The following is a 15017-nucleotide window of genomic DNA, read 5'->3' as shown; positions in this document are numbered from 1 at the left end:
CCATCAGGAACAAGCCAGGATGCCTACATGTACTGTTGCTTCTATTCAACATTGTACTAGAGTTTCCAGAACACACAGCAATGAAGCAAGAAGAGGAAATGGAAGGTATTCGGTTTGGAAATGAAAAAGTAAGGACAAGTGCAATGGTTCAACTGGATAATCCTTCACCTTCAAGTACCAGGATCTCATATGGCATGGGTTTGTGTCCTCGCTGCTCCTCTTCCCATCCAGCTCCCTGCTTATAGCCCAGGAAAGGCTTGCGACTGTGCACTTATGTGATAGACCTGGCAGAAGTTCCTGGCTCCTGCCTTAGGATCGGCCAAGCTGCAGTTATTGTGGGCCATCTGGGGAATGAACCAGCAGATGGAAGATATTTCTCTCCTCTCTGTAAATCTGCTTTTCCAATAAAAAGAAATAAATCTTTTTTTAAAGAAAAAAAAAAAACCTATTCCCTAATCACAGATGGCATATCTTCCCAAGAAGTCCACAAAAAAGTAACAAAATTAATAAGTAAGTTCAGCAAGATTCTAGATATAAGACACAGAAAAATCTGTTGAAGATAAATTAACAAAGCAATATAATTTATAATAGTATCAAAGAGTCTAAAATTCTTAGGGTAAATTTAACAAAGGAAGTGTTTTATGTCTGCAGTGAAATTTATAAAGCATCATTGAAAGAAATTACCATGTCCAAAATAAATGGAAAGACATCCATGTTTATGGATTGGAAGACAATATTGCTAAGTGACAATATTTCCAAACTGTTCTATAGATTCAACACAATCCCTATCCAAGTCTAAGCTGGTTTGTTTGTTTGTAGCAATTAAGAGGCTGATCCTAAAAGTCACATGAAACACAAGGAATTCAAGAACAGAGTTGGGGGGATCACACATCTTTTTTTTTTTTTAACGATTTATTTATTTTTATTGTAAAGTCAGATATACAGAGAGGAGGAGAGACAGGCAGGAAGATCTACCATCTGTTGATTCACTCCCCAACTGGCTGCAATGGCCGGAGCTGAGCTGATCTGAAGCCAGGAGCCAGGAGCTTCTTCCAGGTCTCCACACAGGTGCAGGGTCCCAAGGCTCTGGGCCATCCTTGACTGCTTTCCCAGGCCACAAGCTGGGAAAGCAGGGCTGCTGGGATTAGAACCAGTGCCCATATGGGATCCTTGTGCATTCAAGGCGAGGATTTAAGCCACTAGGCTACCTACCGCGCCAGGCCCAAGCTCACATGACAAATTTTAGTTATAAAACTTCAGAACGCAAATAAAAAATGAGTGGCATAGTGAATAAATTGACGTCCTAAGATACCTGGTAGTCTATATGGGCACCAGCTCCCATCCTGGCTGCTTCACTTTTAATCTGGGTGTCTGCTAATGGCTCAGGAAAAGGTGACCCAAGTGTTTGGTCTTCTGTACCCACATGAGAGACCTGGAAGAAACTCCCAGCTTCTGTCTTTGTCCTGGCCCAGCCCTGGCCATCTCATCTCATCTCATCTCTCTCTGCAATTCTTTCAAATAAATAAATAAATCTTTAAAATAAATAAGCAAAAAACAAAAAAAGATACTGGTATAAGGACAGAAATATAGATTACTGCAATAGAACTGAAAAGTCTAAACATGTGTAAACCTTTACATGTCTAATGATTAAATGCTCACTTGCTAAGGGCATCAATATAAGTCAATGGGGGAAAGCACAGGCTCTTCAGCAAATGCTGCTGGGAGAGCTGTGCACATCCATGCAGAAGAACAAAGTTGTACCCTTTCCTCACATCCCATACAAAAATAAACTCAAAATGAACACAGCTGCAAATGCAGAGCTAAAACTGAAAAATTCCTAGAAGAAGTCACAGGTGTAATTCTTGATGTAGATTCGACAATGATTTCTCAATACATCCAATGTACAAACCAAAAAGAAGAGAAAGAAACACAACAAGCTGGACTTCATCAACACTCTGACGGTCAGCATCTGGCCTAGTGGCGAAGGAGGCCTGTGACCCTTACTGAAGTGCCTGGTCTGACTCCTGGCTGCACGGCTGATTCCAGTTTCCTACCAATGAACACACAGGATGCAGCAGTAACAGCTCAATTGTGCCACTCATGAGGAAAGTGTGAATTTACTTCCCAGCTCTTGGTTTAGACCCAGCCCAGCCCAGCCCGGGCTATGGCAAGCATTCAGGGAAAAACCAGCAGATAAGAGGTATCTGTTTGTCTGTCTCTCTGTCTTTCAAATAAATCAAAATCATTTTAAAAGAAAATTCAAAACTTTGTTTCCTTAGTGGACATGAAAGTGGAAAGAGAACCGAAAGAATGAAAGAAGCTAACACACATGGAAGCATCATTCATGACAGTCAAACGGCAGAAACAATCTAAATGTCCATTAGCAAGTGAATGGATAAATCAAATGTAGCATAATCATACAATGGAAAATTATTCAGTCACAGAAGGATTGAAGTCATCATTCATGCTATAACATGGCTGGATCTGGGAAACATCATGCCAAGTGAAAGAAGTTATCCACAGAGTTCCATGTGTTGTTTGCTTCTGTTTGCGAACCAAGAAGCCAATTTATAGGGATGCAGTAGGTTAGTAGTCACTAAGGGAGGAGGGTTTGGGGCAGGAAGTGGCTACTCATGGGAACAGGGATTAAAACTAGTAGGAGTGGGCACAGCGTGGTAGCCCAGCAGCTAAAGTTCTTACTTTGAACGCGCCAGGATCCCATATGAGCACCAGTTCTAATCCTGGAAGATTACAACTTTATACATTCACTAGCAACCACTGAAAACTGTACACTCTAAATGAGTGAATGTTGTGGCATATGTATTGCACCTCAGTAAAGCTGTTATTGAAAACAAAAAAATAGATACACAGCAGAGGAGAACCTGTGCTATTTTTGCTCTTCCCACACCTAAAGGCATAAATCAACATTTCCCTTTTATTAATTTAAAGGTTAAAAGAGGCTAGAAAATTTCACTGTCTACTATAAGAGGTTATAATAATACAAGATAATATTAATAGAAAACAAACTTCACTAGAGTTTACCTTTAATACAAATGCTAATAAATTCATTTAATAAATATTTATATTCATTTCACTGATTCAGTTCATACCCAAATTTTTATAAATGAGTATAAATGTATACATTCAGAAATTTTTAACTGGGATGAGTAAAAATATCTACTTATAAATTCACAAATGATAATCTTTTTATTGACCATCTAAATAAGGTTCAGGAGGAAAAGCTTTAAAATCATCTTTCTGCTGGAACACACACATAGGTCTGAGTATCTTAAATTACACACTCATGAGGAGGAAATACTTCTATTTGAGAATAGAATACTTCTATTCCATTTGAGAATAGAAGCAGATACAAAAACGCATGCTTTAATCAAGTTTCCTACAGTTGACTATAACTAATAACTGTCCTTAACACATTGAGCTGACAGATCCATCCATCCCTACCATGGCAGCTCCAGCAACTTGACTATTTAACAGGAAATCTTTTTTCCAACCTACAAGCAAGGTGAAGAATAAGGCTGAGATAATCATGCCCCCTATGGAAACAAGGCTCTAATGAGTTGGGCCAGGAATAGTAGTCACGACCTTCTATCCTAAAGGGCCTCAAGAACGGAAAGTCATGTGACTGGGCAACACCTGGGTCTCAGCTTTCATCTCGCCCTGCTGGACGTCACTTAGGCCCTCTGTAGATTCAGCGTATTCATCTTTCTTCACTTTTCCAAAGGCTCTCAAGTAGCTAAGTTTCTACTTATTTCTTAAAAGTAAGAGCAGAAATGAATGTTCTCCTAAATATTTGTACACAAATGCTCACAGCACCATTAATTGTAATAGTTAAGGACTGGAAATATCCATCAGATGACGAATGGATAAACAACATGTGGTACAGCCACACAAATGATTATTAGTCATAAAAATGAGGTAGAAACACACTACAACAATGGACTTGGAAAACATCATGCACAGGCACACAATGGCCACATATCACATGATTCTAATTGTGGAGAAATGTCTAGAACAGGCAAAATCTACAGAGACAAAAGAAGAGCAGTGGTTCCTGGAGGCTGGGCAGGGGGATGGGGTGTGGGCTTGGAGGATGTCAGCTAAAACATCCAGGGATTCTTTGAGGGATAATGATAATGTTCTAAAATTGGTGGTGGTGTGCAGGGATGGCCATACAATCCTGTGAATATATGAAAAACCATCTAACTATGCATGTCACATGAGTAAATTCTATGGCATGTGAATAAATAAAACAAAACAAAATGTGAGGCCATTCCATTGAAATCTGAGGGTGAAGGTGAGCATTGTGGTATGGTCTTTGTGGGGCTCAGAGGCAAAGAGGTCACTAAGTCAATAAGATGGCAACTAAGGTCAGTCCAGGTCACTGGTGGACAAGATGGCTGCCAACGACAGAGTCCTGGGCGTGAACCAGGGCAGGAGTCACATAGCTCCAAGGAAATACTGATTGACCAGGGCCATCTCACTCACCTACCCCTGGCCTATGGGAGGTGGCTTCCGCAGTTATTCTCCTAGTAATTGGCTCCTAGTTTCTCCCCTCCTGGAATTCCTGAAATTCCCGGCCTGAGGGTATCCCTTACCCTGTATAAGAAATTGAATTTCTCCAATAAATCAGAACTGCTTAGACAGATGAACCCCTGTCCGTCTGTTTGTCTCTCGTGGGCAGAGAGGTTGGGTGGTGAGCAGCAGGCTCATCCCCTCCGGCAAAGGGGTACTAAAGGAATCTGTGGGGGAGACCCCGCAGTCTTCCCACTTGAGTACTAGTTCAAGTCTAGATTGTTCCACTTTCAATTCAGCCCCCTGCTAACACACCTGGGAAAGCAGCAGAAGACAGCCCAAGTGCTTGGGTCCCTGAAACTCATGTGGTACACCTGAACTGAGTTGTCATCTTCCAGGATTTGGCCAAGGCTGTGTTCCCTGTAGCCATCAGTGGGGAGGGAGTGGTGAACCAGCAGTTGGCAGCTCTCTGTTTCTCAAATATATAAAAATTATTATTTTTCCCTCAATAGAATCAATCTATGACCCAACAGGGCTCCCCACTTACCTGAGGTTTGGAAGTCAATTTCAATAGGATTGGAAAGACTAGTTGCTGCTTCTCGCCACAGGCTGCCCCCAACAGGAGACCAGGCTGTCACCACACAGCGGTACAGCCCCGCATCAGAGACCTGAGTTTGGTACATTCGATAGCGGAATTCATCCTCTTGGACTTTCTCCAACACAACACCATCCACCCGTGACGCATCTGTCCAGTTCTCCAGCTTCACCACAGAGTCCTGGTCCAGGGAGATGATGTACTTGGTTTCGTTGGGGCTGGAGAGGTCCCCGACAGGTTTCTCAGCCGTGATGAGAACAGAGTAGCGTGGCGATTTAATATTCTTGGAAGACACTTTGCAAGTCATCTCAAAAGTATTTCCTGCAGCAAAGAAAGGCTTCGGCTGCCTTGCCTTCACCACGAGCACAGACTCTGGAATGAAGTACAGAGGGAATTTCCAAGAGGATTGGTTAGAGTACATTTGCATGAAAATTAAAATGTCGAGGAAGTAGAACATTGTCTACAAACTGCCCCACAAAGGCAATTAGAAGATTCTAGAGACCCAGGGAGAGAACATGGGGAGCTGGAATCAGGCTGAAAACTGCCATATTGGAGAAAGCAGTCAGAAATGACTTAATGGGAAGCAGGTGTTTTGCCCAAGGGTTAAGCTTCCGCTTGAGATGTCCACACACAGTGGCGTGCCTGGGTTTGAGCCCCTTCCCTACTTCTGATGCCAGCTTTCAGAAAATGCACACCCTGGAGGGCAGCAGTTCATAGCTTGAGTAGTTAGCTCCCTGGTACCCACATGGAAGATCTGAATTGAGTTCTTGGCTTCCAGCTTGGCCTGGTCCAGCCCAGCCACTGTGGGCGCTTGGGGAGAGAGCCGGTGGATGGGAGCTGTCTCTCCCTCCCAGAAAACAAAACATTTTTTTCTTAAAAAAAAAAAATTAGTACAAGGGGATGAGAAATTGATGGTGGAAATTTGGTCTTAAGTATTTTCAAGTCCTTGAGAAGTTTTCACTAAGCAAACTGGAATCTACTGGGCTCCCAGGGATAGGAGCTGGAGTCAGTTCTTGGTGAGCTGTGGAACACAGGGATGAATGTGACAGAGGCCAGTCTGTGAGTCAGGCTACCTGCTTTGTTCCCCTGAGCATCTGTTGAGTGCAGGCAAACTAATCCTAGGGGACCAGCCCTCATGGAGGGCAGGGAAGGGAGAAATGGCTTCTCTGTGTTTAATCATAGGAGGGTAACATCCTCGAACAGATCGATTGCTAAGGTGATCACAGCATATGCATGTGTAGGTCTAATCATTCCCACTGGGTTACACTTTTAGAGACTCTGCTTTAACATGGCGAGCAAGTGTGTACAGCAGCATAACTTCAGGTCTAAGTGCATCACCCGTTGCTTCCCTGCCAAGCCTATAACTGAAGCATATATGCACTAGAATTCATCTTTTATAGTGGCACAATGTCACTTGGAAGCTACTTAAATATTTGCTGAATAGATGAATAAATGAATTAGACACACTCCTTTTCTCCTTCAGTAAGACACCTAATCCTATAATCTGTCCTGTAATACATGAGATTTTTTTTATGTTGGGCTTTTGAGAACACTTGTTCCCCAAATCTACCAGCAGAATATGTATGCTATTCCAGGACTGCCTCTCCTGATTTCAGACACTGCAGTGAGCCAAACACATTCTTGCTTGGTTCTCCTGTGAATCTGGTCAACATTTGTTGATTAAGCAACTCCTTTTTGAGAGCCTGCTGGGTACCAGGTCCTGGGAATATAACAGTAAACACAATATACAGAAATCCCTCCCTTTATATGTCAGAAATCAAAGCGGATGAATCAAATGCATGATATGGTAAGATGTTGATAAATGCTTTGGAGAAAAGAATCCAGGCAAGGAAGAGAAAAGGTGTGGGTTTACACGGAGGGCTGGGGGGCGGGTTAAGAAAATGTATATAGAGCAGCCAGGGAGGTCCTCGCTGAGAAGGCTGCACAAGGAGCTGAAGGCAGGCAAGAAATCAAGTCCTGAAGCCATCCAGGGAAAAGCATCCCAGACAGCAAGAACTACAAGTATAATGCTGTGATGCAGAAGCAGGCCTGGAGTATGCCCAAGGAGCCGTGGGAAGGATGGAGTGGGTGTGGAGTGAGTGGTAGGTGAGGCCAGAGGCAGTGGGCGGTTGGTAGAGGGACCCAAAGCCACTGAAAGTCCTCTGGCTGTTGCTGTCATGAAGGAGTTTCAGGAGCTTCCTGGTGTTGATCAGGATTGCTCTAGTTGTCTTGTGTAAGAGCAAAAGAAAGACTGGTTAGGAGTCTAGTGGCAGAAGTCAGGCAACACGGGATGGCGGCTCAGTACTAGTACAGTGTGACAAGGACTCAGTTTTAAGAATGCGGAGTCATGTGTAAAGCAGCTGCGGTCTGAACAACTAGCTCAATGATGCCTGAGAAGACTGAAAGAGGAGAGCTGGCCAAGAAGACTGAAGCCATTTAACAGAGGCTCGAGATATCCTTTAGACAAACAGAGGTGTCCAGAAAGCAGCACAACCCTGGGCAGCAACAGGGGATGGTTCAAACACTTCCATGTCTGCCACTCTGGGAGAAGATTCGTGCTGAGTTCCCAGCTTCAGCCTGGCCCACCCTGGCTACTGCAGGCATTTGGGAAGTGAATCAGTGGATGAAAGATCTCCTTTTGACAGTTCATATCTATCTCTGTCTCACAAATAAATTTCAGAAAAAGAAGACTGTATATCATGGGGGCTCTGGAAAAAGGTCCAGGGTAGAAATGCAAATTTGGGCAGCAGTGTTATCCAGATGATAATTAAATTATTGAGATTAGAGCAGATCACCAAAGGAACAAGGTTGCATGGTAGTCTAAGGACCACATCATGAAGTGGTTTAATAGCTGAGGGTCAAAAATGAACAAGAACTGGCAAAGGAAGCTGAAGAGTAGCCAGGATGGCTGGGAGAAAGCTTGGTTAAGGCACTGTCCAACAAGGCTAGGGAAAAACCAAAATACCCCTAGGACAAAAGGATGACCATTATGTCAAACTGCACCAAGTAAAGCAAGAGAATCGACAACTAGATCCTGCATGTGCGAATCGCCGGTCATTGTACCGTGAACAGGAGGAAAAATCTGATCAGAATAAGTACCAAAGATAGTGGAGGTAGAGAAATTGGAGACATCAAGTATAGATCATTCAAATAATATGATGGTTAATAAAGGAAAAAGAGAGGAATAGATAAGCAAGAGGGTGTGGGGAACAGAAAGGTGGCAGGGAAGATGAGACCAAGACTAGGTTGAAAAACCAAACCAAACCAAATGCTAACAGGCCAATGGGAAACATTTAGCAGAGAGAGAACCACTGCTGGGTTATGTGAGGAGCCAGGTGCTGGAGCCATAAGAGAAGCTGGTCTATCCTAGGACACGGGGCGAGTAACATGGCTCAGCTACTGGGCTAGAGCATGTGTGAATTTTCCTGATATGCACTTTTTTTAAAAATAGAGATAGGAAGGACTGACAGCTGTTTGGGGAAGAGGGTGGCAAAGAAGGCAAAATGGAACACTCATGCAGGAGAGCCAGGAAGCAAACAGATGAAGGCAACGCAGTGCTGAGAGCCCGTGGGACATAAATGATCACAGATGCAAAGGAGGCCAGTCAACATGTTGCGATGTGTTTTTTCTTCCACCACAGTTGGCCTTGCAAATGCAGGGAGGGAGGCAGCAGGGAGGTGCTTTGAACTAGACTGTACTTTAGACAGAGTACAATGCAAACTAAAGGAGGGACAAGAAAGTTAAAGGTAGACGCAAGAAAGCGATTATGAACAACTGGGATCTGGGCTGCATTATACTAGCAATTGCATACCTGATCCCCCTCTCCCACTCCTGGACTTAGGCTACAGTGGAAGAGTAGTCATTCCAGCAGGACAACTGGTGCCATAAATCTCCTGAGCAAATGGTCCCACCCGAGGTAAGAGAGAAGAGAGGAGACAGTAGGAAGGAAGAACAATACAGGGTGGTAGGCACAACTGATAGCTGGCCCTGGTAGGGCTGAAGGGCGGCAACTGGAGTACTACAGAGATTGATCTAGAAACACAGCAGCTGTTTAGAGAATGGGATGCTTGCAATCAAGACCATGCAAGTCGCTTCAGTCACCATAGTGCTATGGTCCAATGAAAGGGCTCAGCATGCGGATGAGGCAGCAAAGGGGATCAAGAACACAATGACTAGAGAGAGGCTGACGGGGTTCTTGACCTTGGCTGCACTTGTAAACCACCACAGGAGCACTGCAACATTCCAGTGTCCAGACTGAACACACAACATATCAATTAAAATAGTATTTTAGTGGACCCATGCACCAGCCTTTTTTGTGGTTGTTGCTAAGCTCCTCCTAGGGTGATTTGGACCGTAGCTCAGTGCTCTGCCTGGATATTGAAGTTAGCAAGAGAGAAGCAGTATTAGAGAAAATGGTCACAAAATGGAAGTTATCATCTTCAAAGAGTGACGGACTAAAAGGCAGCAACAAGGGCAAGGAGAGGAGGTGGTCTGGCCTGATGACACGAGAGTCTAAGTCAGATGTTTTTCCAGGTGAGGGGAGTGATCCGGAAGCTGCAGTGAGGAACCAGTGGACACTGGCCCTACTTATAGGCCTGGATATAGCAGGAGTATGGGAAGAAAATGCCACCACCTATGAGAGCTCGGGGGAGAGGTGGCCTCAGCAAGTGAGGTGGATAGTATTTAATGCACAAATAAAGGAGCCCTCAAGAGATGAAGTTTAGAAGTCAGGAGGATGTCGGTGATGGCAGCGGGTTCTAGAAAGTTCTCTAAGGTTAGAGGGGTGGTAGTAAGCCCAAGGACAGTGTAGAGGACTGTCGGGTGATTAATGGGTTCCTAGTGCATCCTAAAGTTGCACAACTGGGATGACCTCAGCAAAAACCAAACCAAACCAGATCATGAACAGGAAGGAAGCTCTTACCTTCTGATGCCCAAAAGATGTTGACAGGTTTGGAGAAGACATCCTTACTCTTCACCCAGCTGCTGTTCCGCTGCTTGGTCCAGGCGGAAATGACACAATAGTAATTGCCTCTGTCTTCCTCTGCTGTCCTTTGGATCCGGAAGCTGAATGAGTCTGGGCGTTCCTTAGAAAAGATCAACTCTCCGTCCTGGGACCGCTGCTTGCTCCTCTCCCCGTATTTCACTGTCCAGTCCCCGTCCATGACTGCCAGCAGCTCACTGGTCACCACGTCATCACTGCGGCGGTTCCTCCTGTAGTACCATGAGACTGTAAAGCGCACACTCGCCTCTGTGCTCTTTGTGTCCAGCACCCAGCACTCCAGCTCAGTGGGGTCATCTGCAAAGCTGGGGACCTTGGACGCATTCAGGTACACTTGATAGCTGGGTTCTAGACGGGTCAGGGAGAGAAGCCGGAAAACAGAATGACATAGCAACACTACACGGAAGGAACCAGACACACACTGCTCTTGCTCTACCCACTAATGCCTGTCCTACTGACTGTCGAGACAGAAAGCAGTATTTGCAGCAGATGGGATATGAGCCCACTTTCTGTTGCTCTAATAAAATACTTGAGGCTGGATACTTTAACAAGGAAAGGGGTCTATTCAGCTCACAGCTTTAGAGGCTGGATGTCCAAGATGAGGTGGTCCTATCCTTTTAGCCTCTGCTGAGGGCTCCTTAGGCTTTGTCGCAAGATTGCTGAGATGGGCAAAGGGAACACGAAGCATTTGGGATAGACCAAGTGCATGAGGTGCTCTCATTTGCAAACAATCTGCTCTCCTGAGAACTCATTCACTCCATGACTCCAACATCAATCCCTTTCAACAACAGTGTCCTCATGACCTCCACTAGGCTCCAGCCTTGAAACTCTGCAGTCTGTGTTGTGGCATAGCAGATTAACTGCTGCCCAAGACACCAACATCTCTTATGGGTATGGCTTTGTGTGCCACTGGCTCTACTTCCCATCCATCTCCCTACTTATGGCCTGGGAAGGCAGCAGTAGATGGCCCAAGAATCTGGGCCTCTCCTACCCACGTGATAGACACAGATGAAGCTCCTGGCCACTTGGGAGTGATCCAGGGGATAGTTCACTCTCTCTGTGCAACTGAGCTATCACTGCTCAGCCTCATCACACTAGGGACCACATCTCCAGCACAGGAACCTGTTACGGACAAACCACAGTGGGCAGAAAGGGTTCTGTTAGGGGGTCTCTGCAAAATCTAGAAAATACTCTTGCCACACACCACCCAGAAAGTCTCCCCAGGACAGAAGCCAAGAACCTAGGTCTTCCTGCAGGGATAACGTATGCTTCCCACCTTGCCCACAGGCTGGAGTATCCTAAGAAGGACTTTTCAGAAGTGCTGGGGCACACTTTGCCAAGACTGGCTCAGAAATGCCCAGCAAATTGGCTGATCTGCCTTGTGCCTTGGGAAGCCCAGACCACATTACACGACGGGAGGGCCATCCATGCCACCATGGTTTGGGTTCCTGCCTCCCTTGGTCACGACCCAAACACACACCTTAGGTCATCACTCCCTCTGCACAGTCTCATCCTCACACAAATTTTCTATTGACTGCACTCAGTGGTTCCGAATCACTCCCATCTTCATTTCCCCCAAGGATGTTCTTATTCTGCAGACCTGGACCATCTCCTTGTGAACCTGACCCCAACAGAGCACAGCACCTGTTGCCACTCTGCTCCCTGCCCTGTCCTCATGTTCACAGTGCTGGGAGAGAACCTGGCGCCCTCCTGACATTCTCCCCACCTCTCATTCGGTCTAGTTTTCGCTTGTGTAAAAGCCCTGTTTCCTTGGAGGCTCATTGCATTATGTAATTCATTTCTGCCCCTCCACATTTTGTCCTTATTGGCTCACGATTTCCTGCACATTTGCCAAAGGAAGACTAACGGTGCAATCTCTTTATAGCTCCTTTTCTTCTCCCTCCCCCACCCCCAGACTCTCCTGTGGGTTTCATTTCATTACCTGAGTTATCTGGTCATCACCTGGACTCATCCCACCTGCCTTCAGCCACCTGCATGCAGAGTCTCAGGGCTGATGCTTCTCCTTTGTGCTCCCCTAAGCCATGTCCTCTTGCACACCAGCCAACCAGCTACGCTGTGCCTGCAGATCTCACCCCCAAGGTCCAATTATGATGCCTTATTTGAAGTGGGCACTCACTAAGCATTGACTTTTGTTTCTATCACCTTTAGCCTTCTAGGAAAAAAAAACAGCTTTACTGAAACAAGAACTTCCCATTTGCCAACACTGTCTTTATTTGCATCACCCTTCATGAAACCACTTAGTTTTATGTAACGTGGCTTTTATTTATGACTTATACAGACTATAAACCGCTGAGGTCAAGGAATTGCTCTTTTTCTGATTTACACCTCTAAGCAAAGTTATAATATCATGACTTCACCAAAAAAATGATCCACTGGGCCAAGAAACAGAAAGAATTCAAACTCCAAATTCCCTCTGAGGTCATCTTCATGAGTATTTAACTACAAACAACGTTAGACCCTGTGCCATGAAAGGTTGAGTCAGTGTGGCCCCCGCTTGCCCACAGGGACAGATTTGGCTGGGAGGTGGACCCTGGAGACATACCCCAGACAACTTGGCCATTCTGCTGCCTCACTTGTCAGGTGCATGTGCTAAACTTCCCCAGCTGGAGGGTGTCCTTCACATAGGGTCCTAACACCGCAGGCTTTCCCAGCAGCAACTGACAGCAGGATACATACCCCCACAAAGCTGTTATGAACCAAGATGAGGAATATTCATATTACTCACATCCAGGCTGCAAACTTGAATGCAGACCCAAGAGCAGAGAAGAATAGCCAGGTCTGTTTGACAAGGGGAGGACTGATTCGAACTGACTAAGTGCACAGCAAGAACATACTCCCACAGGCCTGTCTAAACTGACCTACACGGCTGCAGCATCAACCAGACCCCACGCCAGCTGCCTCTTTCAGGACTCCAGGTCAAGCACAATGCTGGAGACCCCTCAGCTTGAACATCACACTTTGAGGCAGTAAAGTGCAGCAGGTAAGAGCCAGGGGTCTGGGGACACACTGTGTTCACATCAGCCTGTCTTCTTTTTCTATGCTGTATGCATGTGTATAGATATACACACAGACACAGGCATCTGAGGTTGTTATTCATGATCCCCATTTCACTCCAAGTAGAAGGACCTTGACAAGCTGCCCACACAGCTGCAAAGCAGCAGCTCTAAACCAGGGTTGCATCCTTTCCCCTGCCTTGCCAGAACATCCCCATATCTTGGATGAACCAAACACTTTGTATTTTCCCTCTACCGCTGACTCACAGAATGCCCACTGGAAGCCCGAATACTATGGTGGCTGTGACACAGCTAAGTCACCACACTGGAACTCTGACCCGGGAGATCTGTCTCTGCAACCCAGCACCTCAGCCTGACTGACCAGTATGACCGACAATGCCAGGAGGCTGCCTGTGAGGAACCCTTTCCTATGCCCTCCCAGGGATAATCCTTCTGTCTGTCAAGGTTCACTTCCACCCAACCCCCCTAGACATACTCTTTCAGAGTCACACCCTTTCGAAGGTGTTTTGTGAAAATCAGGATGAAAGATCGTGGGGGTTTATCAACACATTATTCGTGATGGCCAAGATAAGGAATCAACCCCAGTGTCTCGCGACAGGTACATAAGGAAACTTGGTCTATGTGCACATGGAATTGATTCCAGTATTCCTCAGGAGACAGATGGACCGAGAAGACAATATGGTAAGTGAAAGGAACTAAGCCAGGCACAGAAAGCCAAATGTCTCGTGATCACACTTATAAGACACTGGACCTGAAGAAGTAAAACCCACAGAGGCAGAGAGTAAAAGCAACAGTGATGAGGGCAAAGAGATGGCTGATGGTCAAAGGACCCCAAATGTCAGACGGGATAGCCTGTGACTGTGACCAACAACACACTTGAAAACTACCAAGTGATCTCAAATGTTAAATTAAATCTAAATGTTCCTACCATTAAAAAGATACATCAGGTAAAAGCTATGTTAATCAGCTTAATTTAGCCATTCTACAAAGTATGCAACATCACATTGTATGTCACAAATATATTTGATTTTAATCGTCAACTAAAACATTTTAAAAAGTCAGCAGAGAAAAGACGACTTGAATGACCCATTGGTGTTCAGAACAAGCACCCATGGAAAAGGCCGTCAGAACCAGGGCCTGCACCCATCCCAGGATCAGCCTCCCTGTCTCAAGCCCCAAGTCTCAGACGGCTGTGACCTGAAGTTCTCCCTAGGCCCACGACCTGCCAGTGGCCCAGAGCTGAGTTCCCAGCATTCTGACCTATGTGTCTCCATAGCACCTCAAGTCAGACATATCTACAAACCAGTGCTCTGCCCCCATTTCCGCCTCTGCCAACCTACACATATGCACACAACATACACCGCCCCCCCCCCCAGAACCCACTCCAAACAGCCAGCCCCTTCTCCCAACATCCGCCCTGCACTCTTCCGGCCACCTTAGCTTGACGCATGTGACGGCTCCAACATGCCCTGTCTCTTGCTCTCCATCCTCAGGGTTCCTGTGTTTTACACATCCCACTCCTCAGGATCTCCCATTTCTCCTGCTTGCAGGCATTCCATAAATATCATGGTTAGAAATGAAAACTTCATGGACAATCCCCTTGTCCTGACCCTCCCTGTCCGCAGCCAAGACAACCTCCCAGGGGCACCTCCAGGGCAATACAACAGCCAGTCCATCTGTTGGAAACCACCCCTTGGCCCCGCCCCATGACCTTTTCCCTCACGGAGTGACGTAAGCGCTCATACCCCAGGCTGGCACCCAAGGCCTGCACAGGTGCTCCCAGCTCCACAGCCCCACAGCCAACTGCCTTCCTCACGCCATTTGGGCAGCACCTCTCACCACCTTAATCACCCCC

The 15017-nt window shown here is 45.9% G+C and overlaps 1 protein-coding gene across 1 annotated transcript in view; it reads right to left on the bottom strand.

Moving 5' to 3' along the window:
• Window positions 1-15017, bottom strand: part of PTGFRN (prostaglandin F2 receptor inhibitor) — a 40631-nt gene that overhangs the window by 8984 nt on the left and 16630 nt on the right. Inside the window, exons 5-6 of the mRNA XM_040999046.1 lie at window positions 10050-10475; window positions 5081-5500 (exon numbers count right to left, since the gene is read on the bottom strand). Of these exons, the coding sequence (XP_040854980.1) occupies window positions 5081-5500; window positions 10050-10475 (846 nt within the window). The remainder of the gene's footprint in view (window positions 1-5080; window positions 5501-10049; window positions 10476-15017) is intronic.

The sequence above is a fragment of the Ochotona curzoniae genome, unplaced genomic scaffold, assembly GCF_017591425.1.
Source record: "Ochotona curzoniae isolate NIBS_2020 unplaced genomic scaffold, NIBS_Ocur_1.0 scaffold_1037, whole genome shotgun sequence".
NCBI classification, from domain to species: Eukaryota; Metazoa; Chordata; class Mammalia; order Lagomorpha; family Ochotonidae; genus Ochotona; species Ochotona curzoniae.
Note: the sequence above shows the minus strand (reverse complement) of the source record. Positions and strands in the feature narration are given on the sequence as shown.